The following is a 23,552-nucleotide window of genomic DNA, read 5'->3' on the forward strand; positions in this document are numbered from 1 at the left end:
TCAGGGGCCCATTTACCTTTATGCATATAAAACACAGCCAGGCTGTCAGATATGCTGCAGGCAGCCTCTTGGGCAGTCTCACTCTCTGGAACACTGGAGAAGCTATGGAGTGCACTGAGGGCGGTTTAAGTCAACATGAGAAGATCCCTCACCCTTTGGCCACCTTGTAACTTAAGGGAAGCAGCAAAGCCGTGCTCTCCAGAAGAATTTAAGTAATAATTATTTCCTATGCTGTGAAAGGGACAATAAATCAACTGTCTCCTTCTCTCTCTTTTTTGTGGGGGTGGAGAGGGCAGATTTCCCAGAATTGAAGAGAAGGCTTCAGCATGGCATTAGTCTTAGGTACTAAGTTGTTGTTTTGTTATAATTCCAGTTTCAAATTTTGCAACTGTGTGCATGTGAAAATTGAGGCTGTAAGGCTCCCATTGTATCTTTTCTGAATGCAATGTACAAGTGTCCTTCAGAAGCACACATTTTTAATGTCTGAACAATTGCACTATGGCTGTAGCTTAGCAACAGTATTGCACAAACCATAAATATTCTCGCATGTGGAAGAACATGCAGTAATTGTAACCAGGCTGAAAAAGATGGGAATCTGGTCAAGCATTTGTCTCTGGCCACATACATACACACAAGAACAGCTTGTGGGACCCAAGCCCAAAATGAAGAGTCAGAGAAGGCTGGTTGACACAAACAAGTCAACCGATAGGCAGTATTTGCAAAACACGTCCAATTGATTTCTAAGAAGTTGACACTAAGCATCTAACCAGCTCTACCTGCATTTTACTAGTCTAGAATAAAATTAATTGCTGGAGGAAACCTGGAAAAGCAAAGAGAAAAAAAACTTAAAAGAGGGGGAGCCAACCTGATGCCTTTCAAATGATGCTGGACTCCAATTCTCATCAGCCCCCTATTAGCAGAGAGCTGAAGAACATCTGGTGGGCACATTGGGTACCCTGCCTTAAAGGATGACCAACTGCAATTTGCTCAACAGGTTGCACCCATTCACCAGAACAGTATCAGCCAATGAAGTTGGTTTTAGGCAAAAACAGGACGGACCACTCGTCCAGTTATCCCATCACCACCTGCTCAGACTGCGGCCTGAACTCAGAACCTTCTGCATGCAGGACATCTGCTACCACCACTGAGCAATGACTCTTCCACAAATGGAATGCTTCAAGGTGTTGCATGCATGAGCTTACTAATGCTGTTCAGAGTCACCATGGTATCACAGGGAAGGCCGCAGTACCAAAATTGTTTCTGCAGGCCTATACAGTGGTACCTCTACTTACGCGCCCCTCTTGTTACGTATCCTTCGGCATATGCACGCGGCAAACCCGGAAGTATATTTCCAGGTTTTCCCGGTGCACGCATGCGCAGTAGCACTGTATCGCGCCGTGCACATGCGCAGAAGCATTCTATCACACCGTGTGCGTGCGCAGAACAGGCACCTCTGGTTGCGGAAACCTCGGGATCTGACCAGAGCTCCAGAAAGGATCCCGTCCGCAACCAGAGGTACCACTGTATGTACTGTACTGTAATGCATAGGCGTAGCGGGGGGGGCAGCTGCCCCCTAAATCAAGTAAATCAATTAAAAAGCTAACTGAGGTTCTGCCCCCCCCAAATGAAGCCTGCCCCCTAACATAAATCCTGGCTACACCCATGCTGTGATGCCTCTTGGCACCAAGAAGTCTCTAACATCTGCTTAGGAACGCCTGCCTGGCACTTTAAGAGGCAGAACACATCACATGTTTACTCTCATCAGTCAACTCCTTTAAGATAAAGGCTAATGCATCACAGGGCTCAAGATCACCAATATTACAGCCCACATTTACCCACTAAGCTACCGAAAATGTTAATTGTGCTTGAGCATTTTCTTATAACACCACAGTCTACTTGCTTCGCTGAAGTCTATTAGAAACTGAATTCACAACCATACAAGACAGCTGCTTGAAGCTTGTATATTATTCAAAAGTCTTTTAACACAAGTCTAAATGTCCATGCACGAAGCATATTTACCTCAGGTAATCCCCCTTAATTGCAATGGGGTTTCTTCAAAGCAAATAAATTCATGAATACTTCCTTGAAAATTCTGTTTATCTTAAATGGGAATTACATCAGTGTGGGGTACTTTTTTTTTTAACCAACTATTCCTATTACTCTCTTCAAGCAAGCAGGCAGTTCTGCTTTTCCTTCCACACCCAATACAGTCATTTCCTGCAGCCCTTCTTACAAGGGACTGTCAGTCTTTCAGAGAACATTTCATATCCTTTAATGGCACTGTCAGACATAAGCCTCTCTCAACAGTGCCGAGCCTCACTCAGGCAGGCAGACTGATGTGAAGCACTCTGCCTGCCAGAAAACAGAGCCATTTTCTAGATAAGGCATCAAAATAGGAAGGAGAAGATTGTGTGCAAGAGATAAGCAATACTCTCAACCTAAGAAATGTTCTTTCTCTTTCTTTCTTTCTTTCTTTCTCTCTCTCTCTCTCTCTCTCTCTCTCTCACACACACACACACACACACACACACACGAGAGAGAGAGAGAGAGAGAGAGAGAGAGAGAGAGAGAGAGAGAGAGAGAGAGAGAGAGATTATTGTGCATGACTATGTCTATGCTTAAGTCAAGAAGATTACTTCTCCCACAACATCCGGAAATATATTTGTTCTTCAAAATCTTAGAAGCTGCCTTACTAAATGCAAACCTTGGTAACCCAAGAATATCAAATTATAAACCCAAGTGAAAGGGCAGTTAAAAGTGCAGGATTTTTTAGCATAAGGTCAGGAGCCAGAGGCAGATAATGATTACAAGATGATGTAATAGTCAGGCAGCTTTCCCAAATGTAGCCAGGGTAACCCTTTGTATGCCAGCTTCCTCTTCACGGCACAATGCATGTGTGTGCACACATTAGAGCCAGTAATTTGCACCTTTTAAAAACATGTGAAAAAGAGAAAAAGAGACTGTACTGGTTACCCCTGGGAAAGCATTTGAGAAGAGGAACTGTTGTTTTGAATTTTTAAAAAAATCCATCCACTGCAAGACACATTTTTAAGAAGCAATTTCTGCAAGTTATTAAAGGTATTTTCATAGATAGAGCAGATCTAATGGATTGTGTGGCATTAATGACTTTCCCCCTTTTTCTTTCTTAATGACTTGATGACTTTCCCCCTTTTTCTTTCTTAAAGGAAATGTTAATCAGGTTAAACCAAAGAATAATAATTACTACCAATATGATTATCTGAGGGGAAAATGCTGTTTTGTGCGGTAATGTAAAACCAAAACCAAAAACCAGTAAGAATGCCAACTATTCTATCACCTTCACATTTTTAATATGGTATTCCTAGCTGTATGCCCTCTAGTCCAACATTCTTTAATTCTATAAGTGTGTTCTATATTCCACAATACAAACTGCACCACAATACAAATTACACAATAAAGACAGGTGCCTGGAAAGTACTGTCTGCCTTCAGTGTTCATCTGAAAATGAATTGTGGATGTTAACATCACTTTTTTTTACATTTGACAATAGAAAACCTGGAAGCATTATGTGGTTTAGAAAATCAAAGCTTGGACACATCGTGAGAGTACAGAAAAGAAAGAGCGTTTAAATTTGTGACGCTCCCCATACTTCAGGCTTTTTATTATTTAATTAACTTATACAATGGTACCTTGGGTAAACAAACACCTCGGGTTACAAACACTTCAGGTTACAGACTCCGCTAACCCGGACATAGTACTTCCGGTTAAGAACTTTAGTTCTCTCGGGACAAGCCACAAACAGCAAACCAGGAACAACCCTTGGTTACAGACCATGGTCAGTCTGAAGAGAGCTAAATGGCAAGTCCAGGTTCAGACAATATGCTAAGCCAAATAATGGCTTGGATCAGTGCAGTGCAGTGCAGTGCAGTGCAGTGCAGTGCAGTGCAGTGCAGTGCAGCGCAGCGCAGCGCAGCGCAGCGCAGCGCAGCGCAGCAGTGAGATGACTGGGGAGCAGCAAAGCAGACACAAACTTTGGAACAGCAGCAACAAAATGACCCCATCTCCACTCTAAATTATAATGCTGAAATTAAAAAATCCCAGAGAAGATATCTGTGTGCAAGGACTATGCACTCAGAATAAATTCTTAGTCTCAGAATTATTTAATGCTGGGTGTATGTCTTTTGTACCGAGCTCAGGTTGATGTTTCTCAGGACCCTAGGGGAAAAAAACAAGTTGTAAAGCCTGTAAGATCAAAGTCTGTCCACTTTAGAAGACAGACACAAGCATAGCCTCACACTCTTGGGTTTTAGGAATCAGATATAGAACCTGGTAAAAATACATCAGCTACAACAACGGTTTTGAGACTTAAGTTAAAATTTTGGTTACTGGTTTTTTGTTTTTATTCTTAATGTTAATATTATGGTTATTTGCTTTTTATGTTTTGGTAATGCCATCTTTGGTTCTATACTTTCTAAAGCTTAATACATCCCTTCACAAACTCATTACCTGATTAAGAGAGGCGTCAAGCAGGTTTGCATATTGGTACCTTTTGTATTTATCATCATCAATCTCATCCCTGAGATGGCATCCCCTTCCTTCTTCTCTCCCTCTCTTGGAAATCGCAAAGTGACCTAGTCCTGCTCATAGCTGCCAAGTTATCCCTTTTGTAAAGGGATTTTCCCTTATGCTGAATAGGCTTCCTCGCGAGAAAAGGGAAAACTTGGCAGCTATGGTCCTGTTCTCTTTGAACAAAATTGGACTCAGAAGGATGCTGGTCAAATTTGGCCAACTATGCAAAAAAGAGCACCTAAAAGTTAGCTATGCCAAAACTAAGGTTGCTGTATTCGGTAAATAGCTGTCAAGTTCTCCCTTTTTTTAAAGGGAAATTCCCTTATGCTGAATAGGCTTCCTCACGAGAAAAGGGGAAAATTGACAGCTATGATTCGGTAAGAGGGTTACCAAGTCTACGTGGACATTAGATGGTCACACCCTCGAGCAAGTACATTGATTTAAATACCTAGGATTGCTTATTGATGAAAAGCTTTCATGGAAACCCAATCTGGATGCAATCAAGCTAGTATCTGCCTGCTCTACTAGACAGCTATACAGGTTCTTCCATTCAAATGGGAGGTGGGGGTAGTTAATCAATCCAGCCATTAAGGTCTACATGTCATTATCATATAGCATTGATATTTAATAAAGATTGTGAGGCCCACTAGCCAGTGTTCCTCCAGGAAGGTATTCTCGGAGCATTTTAACAGCTTGATTCCTTTTCTAGTCTAACCTTCCTGTGTGTTAACTTTATTTTACTGCAACACCAATATTATTTACATACCAACCATGTGAAATGCTGAGCTACTACTCTATCAAATTAGGACACATTTGCCTTTCAAATGTGGCAGCTGTCTATCTACCTCCCACCCCACCTCACCCTCTCAATAAATTATACTTTTTCTATAACATCTGGTGATACTAAGCAATCAACCATGGGAAAAGGCTTTCACTGGCTGCCAATTCATCGGAGGCCACTTCAAAGGGCTTTTAACCCAATACAGCCTAGGTCCCGATTATCTCAGAAAATGCCTCCTTCTACATAAGCCTACTCTCTCAGCAACTGAGATATGCAAGGCTTTAATTCAAATTACACCTATTTTGGAGATTGCTTTACTTCTTGGGGAGACTTTTGGTTGTGGCCCAAGTGCTTTGGAATACCCTCCCCCAAGAAGTTCAGGTGGCCTTCTCCCTGGTGCATTTTTGCATTCATTTTTATTAAAACAACACCAAAATCAACAAACCTTATATTCAAAGGAGTAATAGATACACAACTGAATATGCAATATCTACTCATTTAGAGTAGGCAAATATTATGGCACAAGTTTTTGTGAACTATCATGCAATTCATCAGATGCATGAAGTGTTACCCTCAGCAGGTATGAATGCAGCTGGGGTGGGTACAATTTTGCTGGACTACGTTTAACATTTCTTTGCCATTTAACTCCAAATGGAATTAAAAATGGAAGATTAGTTTGGACATTTGAGAAGAATTGGCTTGGTCCTGTCCCCCCCCCCCCCAGTGTTTATAACTATTTATATGTGGAGGGTTTAAACTTAGGATGGCTAACACATGGTCCCCTAGGTGTTACTGAGCCACAGCTCCTATCAGCCCCAAACAGCATGACCAAGTATGATGAGTTTTGTAGTTCAGTAATATCTAGAGCAGTGGTTTCCAATTAGGGGTTTCGACTTCTGAGGAGCGCCACGGAACGGATCGCCTTCGTAAGTCGAGGTACCACTGTAATTGGGAACCGAGGACCAAGGTTAGATCTAAACTGATATTGCCCTGGGGCTAAGGGTGCCTGTGCTTGGTGATGTGCCACTGCCCCCACCCAAATATGCAACATTTGAGTTTTGTAAAGCAAAACTGCATCAGATGCCCTGTCTCAGAATAGATTATTATCTGTCACACAGAGCAGGTGCCCCTTAACAGTCTCCCGGGCAGACTAAAACCCTGGTTCTGTCTCAGTGCCTCAGAGGGAGTTCATTATGACATTAATTTCTAGCATAAATTATAGAAAGCCAATTGTTAGAACACATTGCCTTCAGACAATTTAACTTTGGATATAAGCACTGAACATCTGATAAGGGATATGGCTCAGTGTAAAAACTCAAAGCTCCTTAATTGTTGGACAATATGAATTCATAAATTCATAAATTAAAACAAGAGCTAAATGAACAGTTCTTTGAAACATGAAGATTTTAACTTCTGGCTTCAATACAGTACAATCTTAACTATCTCTCCTCTTGCTTTCAGCATCCACAAAACTGTACCCTCTGGGTGGAGGAGAAGAGAGATACAATTTGATGCATGACTGATTTTTTTCAGCCTTAATTACAGATATTAGTATTTGTTCAGCCTTGAGTCAACCTAAGAATGACTGTTTTCCACAGGAGATTAACATTTCAATACTTCTAAGGGAGGTGCCCATCACACTCAGATCTTTAACTGACTATACTACAGTATTCTTTAGATGTTACAGGAGTGATTTTAAACCATTTTTCTGCTGTTTAATTCACACAGTAATGTTTAAGAGTTTAGGTCAGGAGAAAGAGGCAAAGTTCAGTTACAGAGCACCTCATTTGTACACAAAAGGTCCCAGGATTAATCCCCAGCACCTCCAGGTAGACCTGAAACAGAACCCTTTCTAAAATCCTGGATAGCTGCTACCAGTCAGCTAGAGGGACCAATGGTCTGACTCAGTATAAGGCAGCTTCCTATGTTCCAATATTGTTCCTATGTAAGAAGACCCTGTGTAATGGACAACTGCACTCAACTTCACCACTCAACTATCAATCCCTGAATTCTGCTTTGGTGACAAATGTGTGATAAGGACCTATGTGATTGGAATCATCATTGGTCAATATGTTTTCAAATATTACAGCAGAGTAGCAGGATGAATCCTTGGAAGAGCTGCTCCAATGTTGCCACTGAAACATCTAAAGAGCATCAAGGAGAAGAGAGAAAATAGGGAATTTCAAAAGAAGAATTAAGATCTAGTTTGAAATATTACCACTTGCTAAAAGAAGTTATGTGGAGATTTAGGGTGCAAGTTTCATCAGTATGCAGATACGGTAACACACAGCTCTAGCCCTTGTTCTGGCATACTCATCCCAGGGAGGCTGTGAAACCCTTGAATTGGTATCTGGAGTCAGTTTTGGGATGAATGAAACCATTCAAGCTAAAATTTAATCAAGACAACACAGAAGGACTGTGGAAACCAATCTAAGTATATGGATGTTTGGAACCAGACTAGCGTGGGGTTACATCCCTCCTCTGATGTAACTTCCTCAGAGTTTGGGGGTTCTCCTGCACTTTGTGTTGTCTGTGGAAATCCAATGGTGGCTAGGGTGCCTTTATGTATTCAGGATGGTGCGGCATATGTGATTTTACCTAGATAGGGTTTACCTAAACTATGTTACACATGCACTAATGACATCCAGACTTGAATACGAAAGTGTATCCTACACATGTCTGCCTTTGAAGACTATGTAGAATGTTCAACAGGTGTAAGCTACTTTCGTGATATTGGATTTTCAATTCCATGTTGTCATTTTATGCTGTGGAGTTGCCCAGAGGACTACTTATTAGCAACCTTATAAGATTATAGCATGTCAGTAAATAAACTAAACAAACATGTGCCCATCTATATGTTGATGGGGAAGTTGGGCAACCCTTTGCACTGGTTGCCCATGGATTTCTAGGCCAATTTAGTAATGATCTTTAAAGTTGCCACTGATTTGGGGTCACATTACCTTAGAAGGACCTGCCTTCACCTGTATGCATTTGCCCATGCTCTAAGATCAGCTTCAGAGAGTCTATAATAGGTCTGCCATTTATATCAATTCAGTTAGTGTGCACAAGAGACAGGCGCTTCTCATGGTGGTCCCACATTTGTAGAATTCCAACAAATGGGCATATGGTACCATCAATACATGCTTTTAAAGACCCATTTACTCCCTGACAATGCTGGATGAAAAAAATGATACTGAAACATTTCAGCTGATTTAAATGGTTTAATGATGACTGCTATTGTTGAAATGTTTACTACATTTTTGGATTATTATATAAATACTTGTGGTTTGGGGTAAGTTGCCATGCAACGGCTTTGTCCTAAAAGGCGACCGAAGCATATTTAGATAAATAAAGTAATGTAGCGAATGCCTGTGGTTTGTTATTAATTCGTATTCCAGTTTAAGCAGGACCTCTTTCAGAATGCATCTGCTAGACTTCAGTTTGTATTTTCAGGACGGTGGAGGTTAATTCCCACCTGCCACAGTGTGTCACTGGAGTAACTGACAAGTCACAGCATCCTGACAAAATACTGGACGCTGGCCGTTCAGTAATACAGTGAAACTTGAATGCCCTAGCTAAAAGCTACAGTGACATATTTAAATTTATTACCAAGTTGGCGGGGGGGGGCAGATCCAGGAAGTGGCAGAGTTTCACTTCTGATGGGCTTAAAATGCTGCTAGATTTACTGCCCTAGTTTGGATGTAACACACTCAGCTTGCTAAGCAATAGTTTGGAAAGCTCTGCGGAAGCATCTGCCCTGCACACTCTCCAGTCCTCTTCTCCCTTCTTTGACATGCCAAACAAGGAAGTGTGGTTTAATGTCAGTTTACTAACCAGGATCTTAAACCATGGTTTGAATGTAAAAAGAAAGCATCACTTCAGCTAAGCAGGATCAGCATGCATCAAAGGGAGGAAGGGGAGTGGAGAGGGAAGCATTCCTTGCTTACAAAATTGCATCCAAAAGGAGCCACTATCATCTGCATTACAGAGTTGGTGTAATGGTAGCTAATAGTTCATGCCTAATCTTTCATTTTTCAAGGCTACTATGGAAGTTTGGAAGTCTTGAAGTGATTGTTTGGCACCAGCATTCTCCCCCCTGATTCCCCCCACTGGATCACCCTGAATTTAGGCACAAATATAATAATAATAATAATAATAATAATAATAATAATAATAATAATAATAATAATAATAAAATTATTTATACCTGCCCATCATCTGGGGGGCAGCTTCCAACCAAAACGGTACAGCATCAAACATTTTTAAAAAACCCTAAACAGGGTCGCCTTCAGTTGTCTTCTAAAAGTAAAATAGTTACTTATTGCCTTGACATCATATGGGAGGGCGTTCTACAGGGCGGGTGCCACTACCGAGAAGGCCCTCTGTCTGGTTCCCTGCAACTTGGCTTCTCGCAACAAGGGAACCCCCAGAAGGCCCTCGGTGCTGGATCTCAGTGTCCGGGCTGAATGGTGGGGGTGGAGACGCTCATTCAGGTATACAGGACCGAGGCCATTTAGGGCTTTAAAGGTCGGTACCAACACTTTTAATTGTGCTCGGAAACGTACTGGGAGCCAGTGTAGATCTCTCAGGACCGGTGTTATGTGGTCCCGGCGGCCACTCACAGTCACTAGTCTAGCTGCTGCATTCTGGATTAATTGTTTAGGGAGGCTTTTAATGTTTAATAGATCACTGTGTTTTATTTTTCTGTTGGAAGCCGCCCAGAGTGGCTGGGGAAACCCAGCCAGATGGGCAGGGTATAAGTAATAAATTATCATTATTATCATTATCATTATTATGTTTCTGGGTCACCTTCAAAGGTAGCCCCACGTAGAGCGCATTGCAGTAGTCCAAGTGGGAGATAACCAGTGCATGCACCACTCTGGCGAGACAGTCTGCAGGCAGGTAGGGTCTGCGTACCAGATGGAGCTGGTAGACAGCCGCCCTGGACACAGAATTAACCTATGCCTCCATGGACAGCTGTGAGTCCAAAATGACTCTCAGGCTGCGCACCTGGTCCTTCAGGGGCACAGTTACCCCATTCAGGACCAGGGAGTCCTCCACATCTGCCCGCCTCCTGTCCCCCCAAAACAGTACTTCTGTCTTGTCAGGATTCAGCTTCAATCCGTTAGCCGCCATCCATCCTCCAACCGCCTCCAGGCACTCACACAGGACCTTCACCGCCTTCACTGGTTCTGATTTAAAAGAAAGGTAGAGCTGGGTGTCATCTGCATACTGATGAACACCCAGCCCAAACCCCCTGATGATCTCTCCCAGCGGCTTCATATAGATATTAAAAAGCATGGGGGAGAGAACGGAACCCTGAGGCACCCCACAAGTGAGTGCCCAGGGGTCTGAACACTCATCCCCCAACACCACTTTCTGAACATGCCCCAGGAGGAAGGAGTGGAACCACTGTATGACAGTGCCCCCAGCTCCCAGCCCCTCTAGACGGTCCAGAAGGATGTTATGGTCGATGGTGTCAAAGGCCGCTGAGAGATCCAGCAGAACTAGGAAACAGCTCTCACCTTTGTCCCTAGCTTGCCAGAGATCATCGACCAGCGCGACCAAGGCAGTTTCAGTCCCATACTCAATTTAAAGAATAGAAGTCTAAGCATTTGTATAGAATTAGAGATGTTGGGGTGAAGGGCCACCTCATCAAAGAACATTTTGAGGGAGAAGTTACAAGGTGTTAAAGCCTTGTGGCTCCAATTTAACAGCTGGTGTGGTCCTTGGGGAAGGAGGGAACTTATGAGAAAGAGTGGCATGCTATGGTCATGGACACTGTTTGAAGGTTTATGCATCAGGTTGAGCCAGCAACTGAGACTGTCTGCCTCAGTAATCTATATACTGCTTATTAAGTAATCAGTGGGTGACAAAACAGGTCTCTAGGAGGTGTGGGAAGATGTGTACTGAAGATGTTGATTGGGAAAGGATATGCGAAGGAAATGCCAGAATCCAAGATGCATCCTTAAAGGTACTGCTTCAATGGCACTGTACACCATCCAAGTTTTCTGTACACCAACCAAAGAACTGGTTGTGCGTCTTTTGACAGTGGATATTAAAAAAAAGTTGCTAAGTGTTGGAAGTCAGCTAATGGGCCCTCTAAAAAGCAGTGCATGAGTGTTATTTGGTCCATAGCCCTCTCCAAACATTTGAGAGTGGTACAGGGCATCGTGAAACATGATTGGTTTGATGAAGTTTGGCCCCCTTTTTAAAGTTACATTAATTAACTATTAATCTTCACCAGTCTGCACCATACCGTATGACTACATGGAGAATCCTCCATACCTGGATGTGAATTTACCTGTAAATTGGGTTGGTTAATGAAAATTGTATTGTAACAGGAAAATATCTTTTCCAATTGTATATTACCTTTTAAATCACATTGCATTGTATTTTATTTTGTTTAAAAACCTTTAATAAATACATTTTCTAAAATTCTGTCATTCATAAATACTGCATAAAAAGTAATTGAACTGCAGCTTAATTTATATCCATTTTCATGCCTAAGCTTTTACTAGAATTCAACAAATTCTGCAGAATGCCAGAGCAAAAGCAGGAAGGGCTCAGGTTCTTACAGCCAGCATGCCATCTGCAACCTCAAATTCACATACATATAGTCTTTGTTATCAAAGGCCTTCCAGACATTTATGTTTTAGCTTATAACAGTGATACTGGAAAACTGGGCTCTAATAGAAAAATCAATTGATTTCACAGGAATGATTCTATGCTCTCTGATCTGAGCTAACTGATCCTTCACCATCAAATGATGTTGTGAGTGGGCACGTAACATTGACAGCAGGTGTTCATGCCATCTTCCGGTAATTTGAGAACTGGAACACAGATGCCTCTACACTGACTGAAGCAAGCAGCACCACTCTCCAGTTTGTCAACAAGTGCAAGGAAAATATCTGGAGCTCCCCTTCGAAAGTCAAGCTGACATGCAGGCCTACAGATTGATGCCACCCCCGCCCCCAACCCTTTGGAGACTGCTCTTTTTCAGTATGATTTACAGAAAGTTACACAAACTGCAGACTGGCAAAAGCAAAAAAGCTCAGTTACATGAGAAGCAGAGAGAGATAAAAACATGCCCATAGGCTCTATTATCCTTGTAGCTAATTCCCTTCAAGAGTTCACTTAGTTCAAATAGAAGAAACTACGGTACTATGAAGATTCAAGTCTCATTACGACTTTGGATGCCAAAATTTAGGGCAGGCATCCCCAAACTTCGGCCCTCCAGATGTTTTGGACTACAATTCCCATCTTCCCTGACCACTGGTCCTGTTAGCTAGGGATCATGGGAGTTGTAGGCCAAAACATCTGGAGGGTCGCAGTTTGGGGATGCCTGATTTAGGGTAACCACATTTTCTAAGCACTTACACCAAAAAGGACATATCCAAGAACATATTACCGGTACATATAACAAGCATAAGCAAATGCTGGACATAAAAAGTAGCAGATATCCTTTCCTACAGCTCAGAAGAGTCAGTCCAGAAAGAAACAGTTTTTGCTTTGATTTCTTCATCCATTCCTAAGCCAATTAAACCTCTTGCAGTATTCAAAATGCAAAACTTCGAAACTTACCCACTGGGCTCGAACCAGCTCCATTTGGCACTGAGAGATCTGTTGTGGACAGCATACCACCTAATTGGGGGATACAGAGGAAGAATATTTATTTCACTCAGATAATGCAATGTTACAAAAGTAAAGAGTGGCAGGTTTTTGAAACTGGGGGGGGGGGATTGCTTACTTGCATTGCCTGTACTTGGTGGTCTCTGAGGACCTCCTGGTGACACATTTCGATGCAATGAGCCTTGAGGAGGGGTCAGCATGGTAGAGTCTGTCAAGGTAGAACTTGCTGCCAGTGCTGGGGATACAAGGGAACTCCCAGGATTACTGTAGGTTAAAGTATTGGGGCTGGACACAGGAACAGTGACCGACATTGAGAAGTTCTGCGGAGGTAACCCAGGCTGAAAAGAGTGGGGGGAAATCATGTGAGATTTAAAGAGCTACACTTTCCTCAAGTTTTAATCAAAATGTTAGAAAACAGCTTCTTGGTTTCTAAAAGGAGTTTTGAAACATACATATAGAACACACACATCTTAATTATGTAATGCAAACTATTCAAATTTGTTACATACAAACCACACTTAGCACTCTCAAAATTGGTTAGAGATACCGATAATTACCAAGAGCTACAGATAATTACTCCAAGTTGGTCACATGGAGATATGTTTTACAAAATATCGTATGTAGAAAATGAAAAATGTTCTGGGCATCTGCCTGTAACTTTCTAGCAAACGTTTAAGAAGCATTTTGATTATTGCAGAAAATGAAAATTATCCCTTTGCAATCAGAAACAGTAATTGAGAGCACTTAAACATGCAATGAAAGAGGGAGGAAAGGATGTTACTGGAAAATACAACATACTATTTCAACTCTAAAAGTTCCAAGGCAAACCTGATTCTTCACATTATGTATTGCTATAGAACTATGCTGAAAGTTCCAAAAAAGCTAGAGAGTTGTGCTATTATATTTGTATTCATTTTTAAAACTATATTTCAAGTAAAAAATTTGAATAAATTAATGCATAATTCTTTGTAATTTAGCTTAAGATTGGATTTGAAGGAATGCAATTTATGTAAAAAAAGAAAAAAAGCACTATGATTAAGTACATGTAAGCAACCATTACATCTTATGTTAAATCCTGTTTCTTTCAAATACTTCCTCAAAAACCCATCTGAGAATTTTTTGGTCTTTGGTCCCCAGAATCTACTCAACTATACCTAAAAACATGTAACAGAAACTACTGCATATTCTTCCACAATTCACTACTACCTCCCACTACCTCTGCTATAGCCCTTATATCAATTTCTAGATTGTAAAGTTGTCATGACAGGGACCTCTCCTTTTCAAATGCCATGTACTTGGATGGTGCTATATAAAATAAGAACCAACAAAAGCAGCTTCCTTATAGTTTGACTGGTAAATAATTTACCATAATATGACCATGTTATTTTCTATTGTTATATGAGCAACACATCATCACTATAAGTTAGATTTTTGCCTTAAGTAGCACACTGAAAAATTCCTTTAGCAATTCATTTAAGAGAGTAATAGATCACAGGACTTTAAAAAAAACCCTTCTTTTGGTGTGTACAGAATGCTAGTCTTGGAATGAACAAAATGAAAGAATATTAGGACATATTTAGCAATAGACAAGGTTTTTAAGAAATTTGTCATAGCTTCTGCCAACAAAATTGGGAAATTATAGTTGTGCAATCATGTTTATTTTCATTTATGTAGAATGCTTATATCCTGCTTTATGGTCTTAAACACTTTCAAAGCGGCTTACAAACGTTTCTCAAAATAAAATCACACTCAAATATGGCTTCCCTTATAGACTAAGGACAGTAATTATCTGATCAATTATTCAATGGCATATGCTGATAATCCCCTCTCTCTCTCTGATTTTCTTAGTGAGGGACGAAAACAACTGATCACAATATACAGACTGCCTTAACTTCTTAAGAGTTACAGGTTTTGTGTACTTTTACTTCAAAGGCAACTGATTTCTATACCAAGAAATACCCAATTCTGAAAATATATTAACGTTTATTAAGTACTACTGTATTTATCGGAGCATATTTTTCACAGATCTAGGATGATACATGGCAAAATAACAGAAAACAGCTGCAGTGGTACTTTGGTTGTCGAATTTAATCCGTTCCGGGAGCCCACTGGACTCCCGGAGCCATTCGAAAAGCAAGGCGCAGCATCCGACTGGCTGCAGGAGCTTCCTGTACTCTATCGGAAGCTGCGGAAGTTACGTCAGACTTTTGGCTTCCGAAAAACATCCGCAAACCAGAACACTCACTTCCGGGTTTGCAGCGTTTGGGAGCCAAGCTGTTGGAGTACCAAGGTACCACTGTAGTTTACTGAGAAAAGATTGAAGAAAGACAGGAGCCTGTACAGAATGGATTTCTCTGGGCCTGAAAGGTTTGTACTAGGCCTTGTTTGATTTCAGCTAACAAAGTAGACACTGTAAGCATTTTTGTTTCCCTGTGACCAGAAATTTAATGAAAGCAGTGCTTCTTAGGAAGTTGACTGTGTAAGAGGCTTTTCCTGCTGCCTTCCAAATCACATATAGCATACAAAGTGCCTTTCTCAGAGTTCATACAAAAATCCCAAGATTTCTGTCTCAGATTCATGCATCTTGCATGGATATTTCTGCTTTATAAGCTCGTACAACGATGTTATCTTTAATGTAGCTTTCAAAGTTAAGGAGATGTTGCAAAATGTTCTCATGCATATAATAAAGTCACAAGCCATACCACAGTACTCACTGCGATTTTATGATTCCGCATCATATTATCAAACTCTTCATTAATTTTTTTATATTTTTCTTCTGTATGTGGCGTGAGCACATATGAAGTGTCAGGGTCCGGGCTGTCGCACCCTCTGTTTTCCTTCTTGTTCAGAGCCTAAATAATGAAGTTAATAAAAAGAATCAACAAATAAAAAGTAGGAGCTAAGAAAAGTACTTACAGGGCCTCGCTTGAAAATAAAATCACTATCTTCATTTAGTTTGCTGAATCTGTCCTCCGATAGTGGACTGTGCTCAAAGTAATCGTCAGCATCAGGGCTCTCACAACCATTAAGGCCTTTCTTTCTTAAAGTCTGAAATACAATTGGAAAATTCACACAGACAATACTAAACTTGCCATAATTTTTTTATCGCAAATTTGCATTAAGAAGGTACACACTGTTTTACAACCAGAGCCACTGAAATAAGCGTATCCAAATACACTGATACTTTTGTATTGTTAAACACATGCGGTTCTATCCCAAAATCAATGGGCCTACTCTATGTAAGACTAGCACTGGATACAATACCTACAATTCTCTTTTCCCCTGCCCTTTATAATTGCTACAGTGATTTTCAAACTTTTCTAAGAGATGGGGGTTTCTGTCAGAAACTGTAATACTGTAGCTCATCAACCACTACCTATTTTCTCTGGTAATTAAAAATAGCCACAAAAGAATTTGTGAGAACATTGTAGGCACCAGCCCTGTGTGAACTGAGAGCATATACCAGAACAAGGATGGACAGAAGATAGGGAATAATCTACCTTGCAAGGCACTCTAATGATCATTTATCAAGTAAAGTCATAACTAATCCAGGTTAACAGCTCCTGTGGCTCACACTGGACATTAAACAGGATTCTGCGTTATTTTTTCTCTTGGCTTTTTAAAAGCCAAAACTGCCCTGAGATCTGGAATGAAGGGAGCCAAGGCAAGCAGAGACAGCTTAATCCTTTCCCCCCTCTGGCACTGTTTCAGCTCAAAAATCTCTCTCCACAAGCTGGTAAGTATGTTCTCTTTGTGAATTTTTGAGCCGGCATAGAAAGGGTTGAGCAGCTTTTTTCTGCCTTCCATCTTCCACTCCAACATTCTATAATGTGCAACTTATTTTGTAAATTTAAGCATGTTTTGTAATTTAACCAGAGATTCTAGTTGAAAATAAAAATTTCCTGCAAGGTGAAGGCATTCCTTGGAAGACAAACCAACATTAGTAAGGTTCCCTGGGCTTTGGAAATTTGAAAACTACTATTCTAACCAGTGTTTAAAATCCAACTAACAGTAAAACTGTAGGTGTTTTTAAAAAATCACTAATGGGAAAGTATGTTCTGAACCCAAGTCACTTTCTCATAACATTCATGCTTAGTTTACAAACTAGAAATCCAATCGGTTGATAAATAATAAGCACCTATAGTATCCAGAAAGAAGGAGAATATATCCCATCTTATTACTTATAAGATTTTGTTCTGAGAAATACTGGGAGAGAAGCTTTAGTCAAAACTATTTGAACTTCATAAACACCACTGGAGAAGTTGAACTCTCATGGTCTTCAAGCAAACCTACACAGATCTCAAACTGTTATTGCCTTGTAATTTCTTAGCAACCACTGCTAGTAACAGCTTGTCTTAATGTAAGACAATGATCAGATAAAAGAAGGCCTATCTAGTCCAGCATATTCTATTCACAGCAGCCAACCAGTTGTCAGACATAAGTGCAAAAGTACTCCTGGCCACCTGAGATTCCAAGCAACTGTTATACAGAAGCATACTGCCTTCAACGGTGGACGTAGAACATAACCATTGTGGCTAGTGGTCATTAATAGCCTTATCCTCCATGAATACAGTATGTCTAATCACATTTTAAAACCATCCAAGTTAATACCATCACTGCACCCTGTAGAAGCAAATACCATAAACCAGGCATGTCCAAAGTTCATTTCGGGGGCCTAATCCGGCCTGCTGGTCGGTTTAATCCGGCCCCTGTGGTAGTTTATTTCCTGGGGTAAAATCCTTTAAAACTCCAACTCCAAAAGCTCAACAACTTCAATCCTAAAAAAGGTCAACAATTTTGGGGTAAAATCCTAAGAAAAGGTCAAACAATAGCAATCCTTAAAAAGGTCAACAACTTTGGTCGCCCCCATGGCACTTTAAATCTGGCCCTCTTTGAAAAAAGTTTGGATACCACTGCCATAAACTATATGCTGTATGGTATAGAGTTCCAGAAAAACGTCTACTTCTGCTTCATTGACTATGCAAAAGCCTTTGACTGTGTCGACCACAGCAAACTATGGCAAGTTCTTAAAGAAATGGGAGTGCCTGATCACCTCATCTGTCTCCTGAGAAATCTCTATGTGGGACAAGAAGCTACAGTTAGAACTGGATATGGAACAACTGATTGGTTCAAAATTGGGAAAGGAGTACGACAAGGTTGTATATTGTCCCCCTGCTTATTTAACTTATATGCAGAATTCATCATGCGAAAGGCTGGACTAGATGAATCCCAAGCAGGAATTAAGATTTCCGGAAGAAATATCAACAACCTCAGATATGCAGATGACACAACCTTGATGGCAGAAAGTGAGGAGGAATTAAAGAACCTTTTAATGAGGGTGAAAGAGGAGAGCGCAAAATATGGTCTGAAGCTCAACATCAAAAAAACCAAGATCATGGCCACTGGTCCCATCACCTCCTGGCAAATAGAAGGGGAAGAAATGGAGGCAGTGAGAGATTTTACTTTCTTGGGCTCCTTGATCACTGCAGATGGTGACAGCAGTCACGAAATTAAAAGACGCCTGCTTCTTGGGAGAAAAGCAATGACAAACCTAGACAGCATCTTAAAAAGCAGAGACATCACCTTGCCGACAAAGGTCCGTATAGTTAAAGCTATGGTTTTCCCAGTAGTGATGTATGGAAGTGAGAGCTGGACCATAAAGAAGGCTGATCGCCGAAGAATTGATGCTTTTGAATTATGGTGCTGGAGGAGACTCTTGAGAGTCCCATGGACTGCTAGAAGATCAAACCTATCCATTCTTAAGGAAATCAGCCCTGAGTGCTCCCTGGAAGGACAGATCGTGAAGCTGAGGCTCCAATACTTTGGCCACCTCATGAGAAGAGAAGAATCCTTGGAAAAGACCCTGATGTTGGGAAAGATTGAGGGCACTAGGAGAAGGGGACGACAGAGGACAAGATGGTTGGACAGTGTTCTCGAAGCTACGAACATGAGTTTGACCAAACTACGGGAGGCAGTGCAAGACAGGAGTGCCTGGCGTGCTATGGTCCATGGGGTCACGAAGAGTCGGACACGACTAAACGACTAAACAACAACAACATGGCTTGGCTAGAAGCTAATGAGACCTTTTGGCATTTAACCCTCACATTCCTCCTTTCTGCAAAGCCAGGGTGGGTTTTCCATCCTGCTTCTACAACCCTTTCTCATCCTTTCCTGACACCTTTTTTCTCCCTGTCCTCTCCTATTTCACCCCATTCCACCCTCTTTTTTTAAAATGATTTTTATTACATTTCCAAATACACAACATTGAACAATCAAACTACAACAACAACAAACAAACAAAAATAACATAAATTTTTTGCATTTTCCCTTCTATTCCCTTATTCTAATTCATTTTGCTCTGCCGAGCGTTGACTTCCCTCCCTCACATCATTCGGTTTTCTTTTCAGCTCCTATCTCGCAGTTTCTTTTAATCCAACTAATTAAAACCAATTCGCAGGATTTATTTCAGTCCTGCAAGTGTCTTTAAACTTCTACAGTTTTTCTCCATATAGTCCACAAATTTACTCCAATTCTTTTGGAACCTTGTCTCTCCCTGGTTTCGGATCCCGCAGGTCAACTTTGCTAACTCTGCATAGTCAATCATCTTCGTCTGTCACTCCTCAATGGTCGGTAACTCCTGTATTTTCCATTTTGGGGCTAATAAAGTTCTAGCCGCGGTTGTAGCATACAGAAATACTTTTTGATCTTCCCCGTTCCACCCTCTTGACTGATATCAGAAGTTAGGGAAAGGGAGGCGGGAGGGGGGCAGCTTTGCCTTTCCCTCTTTCCTCCCCCCAGCTATTTTAGCGATGCAGCCAGAGAACTATATGGGCGGTCAAGCCATGCTTGGGTGGGTACAGGTTGATTCGGTCAGGAACGTCCCTTCCCCAATTTTGGTAGATTGGTTTCCCCACATTACTTCCCCATCCCAGCACTGGAATGAATTATAGGGTATTCTGTGTGTGGCTGCCTCTAAGGATCTGGGGGATGTCACTGCCCTCCTTTATGGATCTCTCCCAGGAGCCACCACCCAACATCTTGGTAAGAAGGTCTGCTACAGGCAGACAGGCTCCTTTCAGGCTGCCTTGGCTCCTTCATTCCCCTCTCAATGACTTGTACACATGCTGTTTGCTCATGCAGTAAAAGAGGGGTAAGAGCTGCCTGTGAATGTGTACAAGAGTGCTGCTGTGACAACGGCCTTACGCAAATACAGATATAGGAAGTTTTGGCTAAATTTCTTTCCTAGGAGCTCCAAAGTACACTCAGCATTTCCACATAAAACAATCAAATTGTGTAAAGATCCCAAGCCATCAGTTAGATATAATTCCTTCTCGGGTTACTTGGCATGGTGTTGCAAGTCCCACAGACTGTGCCTGGAACTCCCACTAAATCAGCATTCTCAGGAAAACAGGTGTAGCTTTCGGCAACACCTGTCACAACACTTAGCAGCACAGTCTAACCAATCAGGTGGATATGTATATGGACTTAACCATACATGGCCCTGCTGTCCAGCACTTTGAAAGCTGCTAACCCTCCCAAACCTTCAACAAGGCTAAGCCTGCCAGTCTTCTACACTGATATCAGCAGGGAAAACGTTAACACTACAGTCTGGATTACAGTTAACCTTTACAAATTACTGAAGACTATGAATAGATTTAGAAAGTTTGTGGCATTCATACCAGAATACACACATTTTGCCCAACATGTCTCAACACTTTATACTTGAATAGCCAGAAAAAAAGAAATGTAGATTAAAAAACACTATCTTAAGTTAGGGTAAAAAATAAGTAGGTCCGTACAAGCCAGAGGCTGCTGACTATTTCCAAGAAATACAGCAATCCTTATTTTGTGTGTGATGTGTGTATTATATTTTAATCTAGAAGCATTGTGGAGTGTTCGGTCTGTGTCTTAACGGAAAAATCTAGAATCAATTCATCCCACACTCTGAAGCATATCCTTTTAAACTCAGAACAAAAGAACATATGCACTCTTCGTAATTCTTATTTTTATCACATTAAGAATGGAATTAATGGAATTAACCCTGCTTTAACTCAGAAGGAAGGAAAAGGTTTCACAATCTCCCACTTCAGATTCTGGAAACCCTCACTCTAAACCAAGTTCTTGTCACTCTTGGGCCACTTAAAGTTACAGTCTCCCATTTCTGATAAAACAAGTCAAAGTCAAAGCATTTGGTCTCCTAATTTCATACACAGAAACATCCCTTTGTGGGCCCAACTCTGATAAGAGTACCACTTACTTTATCATTATCAAGTACCATAAGAGTAAACTGTTACTCTTTGTGTCAAGGGAGGCACAAGTGGAATGCTCTAATCTAACTGGGCAGAATCAGTAGGCTGTTTTCTATCAGGCAACTCCACCATGGCTCAAAAAGTGAGAAAGACCCAAATGTTGGGAAAGCACCTATGTACGGTGCAAAAAGAAAAGATTCCAAAATCCCATCATAATTACACTTTGCATCATATCCTCTATTTGGTACTTCAAATATTTTGAGTTTTGTACTGTTTAAAAAAGCTTTTCTAAACAAAATTCAAGGTCAGCTGCTGTGACAGAGAGCCTTCTTTGTGGAGACATGTTACTCTCTTCTTTCTCCACAATGAGGGACCAACAGATTTTGTCTGTCTATTACTGGATTAACATTATGATCATAACCTCAAAACAGATTAGGACCGGAGATTAAAGGTTCCCTAGCATATATTCTGTAAATTCCATCCCCACCTCACTTATCTATATATCAGCAGTAGCAACTGTGTGGACATGAATCATGAAGGCAAACACTGAATGCTTACGGTCCTAGTCTCATGCTCTTCCAATCCAAGAGAACCATGTTTCTACTAGGGGCTGAGCCCCTGCTCACTTTACTCACTAACCCCCACCAGGGTCTAATCCCCTTAGACCTCACCAAACCCACCCTCCTTCCCTTAGACCTCCTCCTGCTCATATTGCCTGCCTCAGATCAACAACACTGTTTCTGTCTCAGCAGTAGAGAGTGAGGAGGAGGAAGGCAGTAGGTGGTGGCAGAGCAGGATGGTTGTTGGGGAGTTTCCCTGTCCTGCCCTGACTGTTCCTCTGCTGCTTGTGGGGACCAGCCAGCCAGCTGCCTCCAAGTTGCTGAGTAGCTGCCCCGCCCTTTCTGGACAGTTCTTCCATGGCTCACCTAAGCACCCACCCACAGCCATCTCCCTCCTCTGCTTCCCTTCTTCCTCACCCGCCAATGCTGCTGTGATGGCCCAACAGCTCTCAGAAGGCTGTTGTCATGTTGTAGCTTGCAGCAGCATTTGTTAGCAAACTGCAGGATGATGACAGCATTACCTTATTATTATATGTATGTAAGCAAACTGCAATTCTACAAAGACCAGCTGTCTTTGGCCACCTCATCATCACAATCAGTGCCCTATTTCCATAATGGTGAATCCATGCTCAGAGCTCAGAAGGATGCAGATAGTAAAAGGTCACACTTCAATGAAGATTAACCTTGTCGTGGTTGGAGGCGGGGGTGAGAACAGAATGGAGTAATGGAAGTTGCTGTCACCTAATTATTATGCACCTGTATTGTTATATAGAAAATTATGTATTATATTTTATCATTGGCTGAATTGTATGCATGCCCAAGACCTATATGCTGTAGCAGTGGGGCAGCAATTTGAAAGCACTGGCAATAGATTGTTGTCAGAGTCCTATACAAGAGGGTCGTATCATTTAGAATCTCCCGGACTTCATGGCACCCACTACTTTTTGTCCATTTGGCATACCTTTACTTTCATTACTCCAGATGTGGTCCCCCAGATCTTGTCAGTACAATGAAGGCTGACCATTCCAAACTCCTGAACTGAGGACACGAAGGACAATTCCAAATATAACTAGTATGGCACTATACACCGAATATGGACATCCAAGACATGGGACAAAATGCCTGTTCAGCCATGCAGCTCACCTGGTGACAAGCTGATTACACACCTTTACATCATAGGAGTGAGTACAAGAAAAAATACTTTTATCTGTGACTTACACTTCAATCCTCATTCCACTCATACTTAAAAGCAAACACAAATGATGATTCTATTTTATGCTTAAATATTTTGGCACCCTTCCAAAGGATTTCTACATCCTCCTAACACCTGCATAAAATTCACCATGATGCCTAATACAAATACAAGCATATTTTTAAATTTTAAAAAAACCACACACACAATACCCAGCCTGTTATATTATTCTGTAATCCCTAATGTCAAGCAACAATTTGGCTGGATTTACAAAAACAGCCTGGTATAATGCCAGCTGGAATCCGTTTCAGTTTAATCTAACCTTGATTGAACAGAATATTCAGTTTGACTTTGTAGGTACTCAAGATTTATGCGACTGGAGGATTAATTTTTAAATGCAGGTATTAAGTTCCAGGTGCAATGAAACTCTACCTAGAGTTTAATCAAATTAAAGAACATGTAAAGGCTTGCATTCACAATTATATTTACAATTTGCAGAAAAGAGCCATCTTCTGTTATTATAGTATAGCATATTCAGTATGCTACATAATTCCAATTAAAATTAGCATTCATAAACACACATAGGAAAA

At 41.2% G+C, this 23,552-nt stretch overlaps 1 protein-coding gene across 9 annotated transcripts in view; it reads right to left on the reverse strand.

Moving 5' to 3' along the window:
• The window catches only part of MEF2A (myocyte enhancer factor 2A), an 88,187-nt gene that overhangs the window by 19,317 nt on the left and 45,318 nt on the right, over nucleotides 1–23,552 (reverse strand). For 6 of the 9 annotated variants that reach the window (XM_060282510.1, XM_035132268.2, XM_060282509.1 and 3 more), the window contains exons 4-6: nucleotides 15,676–15,813; nucleotides 13,080–13,299; nucleotides 12,914–12,973 (exon numbers count right to left, since the gene is read on the reverse strand). In XM_060282510.1, the coding sequence (XP_060138493.1) occupies nucleotides 12,914–12,973; nucleotides 13,080–13,299; nucleotides 15,676–15,813 (418 nt within the window). Of the gene's footprint in view, nucleotides 1–12,913; nucleotides 12,974–13,079; nucleotides 13,300–15,675; nucleotides 15,814–15,877; nucleotides 16,010–23,552 lie in introns of all 9 variants that reach the window. The other 3 variants (XM_035132269.2, XM_035132271.2, XM_060282513.1) reach the window with 2 other exon arrangements.

Source organism: Zootoca vivipara, chromosome 14 (assembly GCF_963506605.1).
Source record: "Zootoca vivipara chromosome 14, rZooViv1.1, whole genome shotgun sequence".
Taxonomy (NCBI): domain Eukaryota; kingdom Metazoa; phylum Chordata; class Lepidosauria; order Squamata; family Lacertidae; genus Zootoca; species Zootoca vivipara.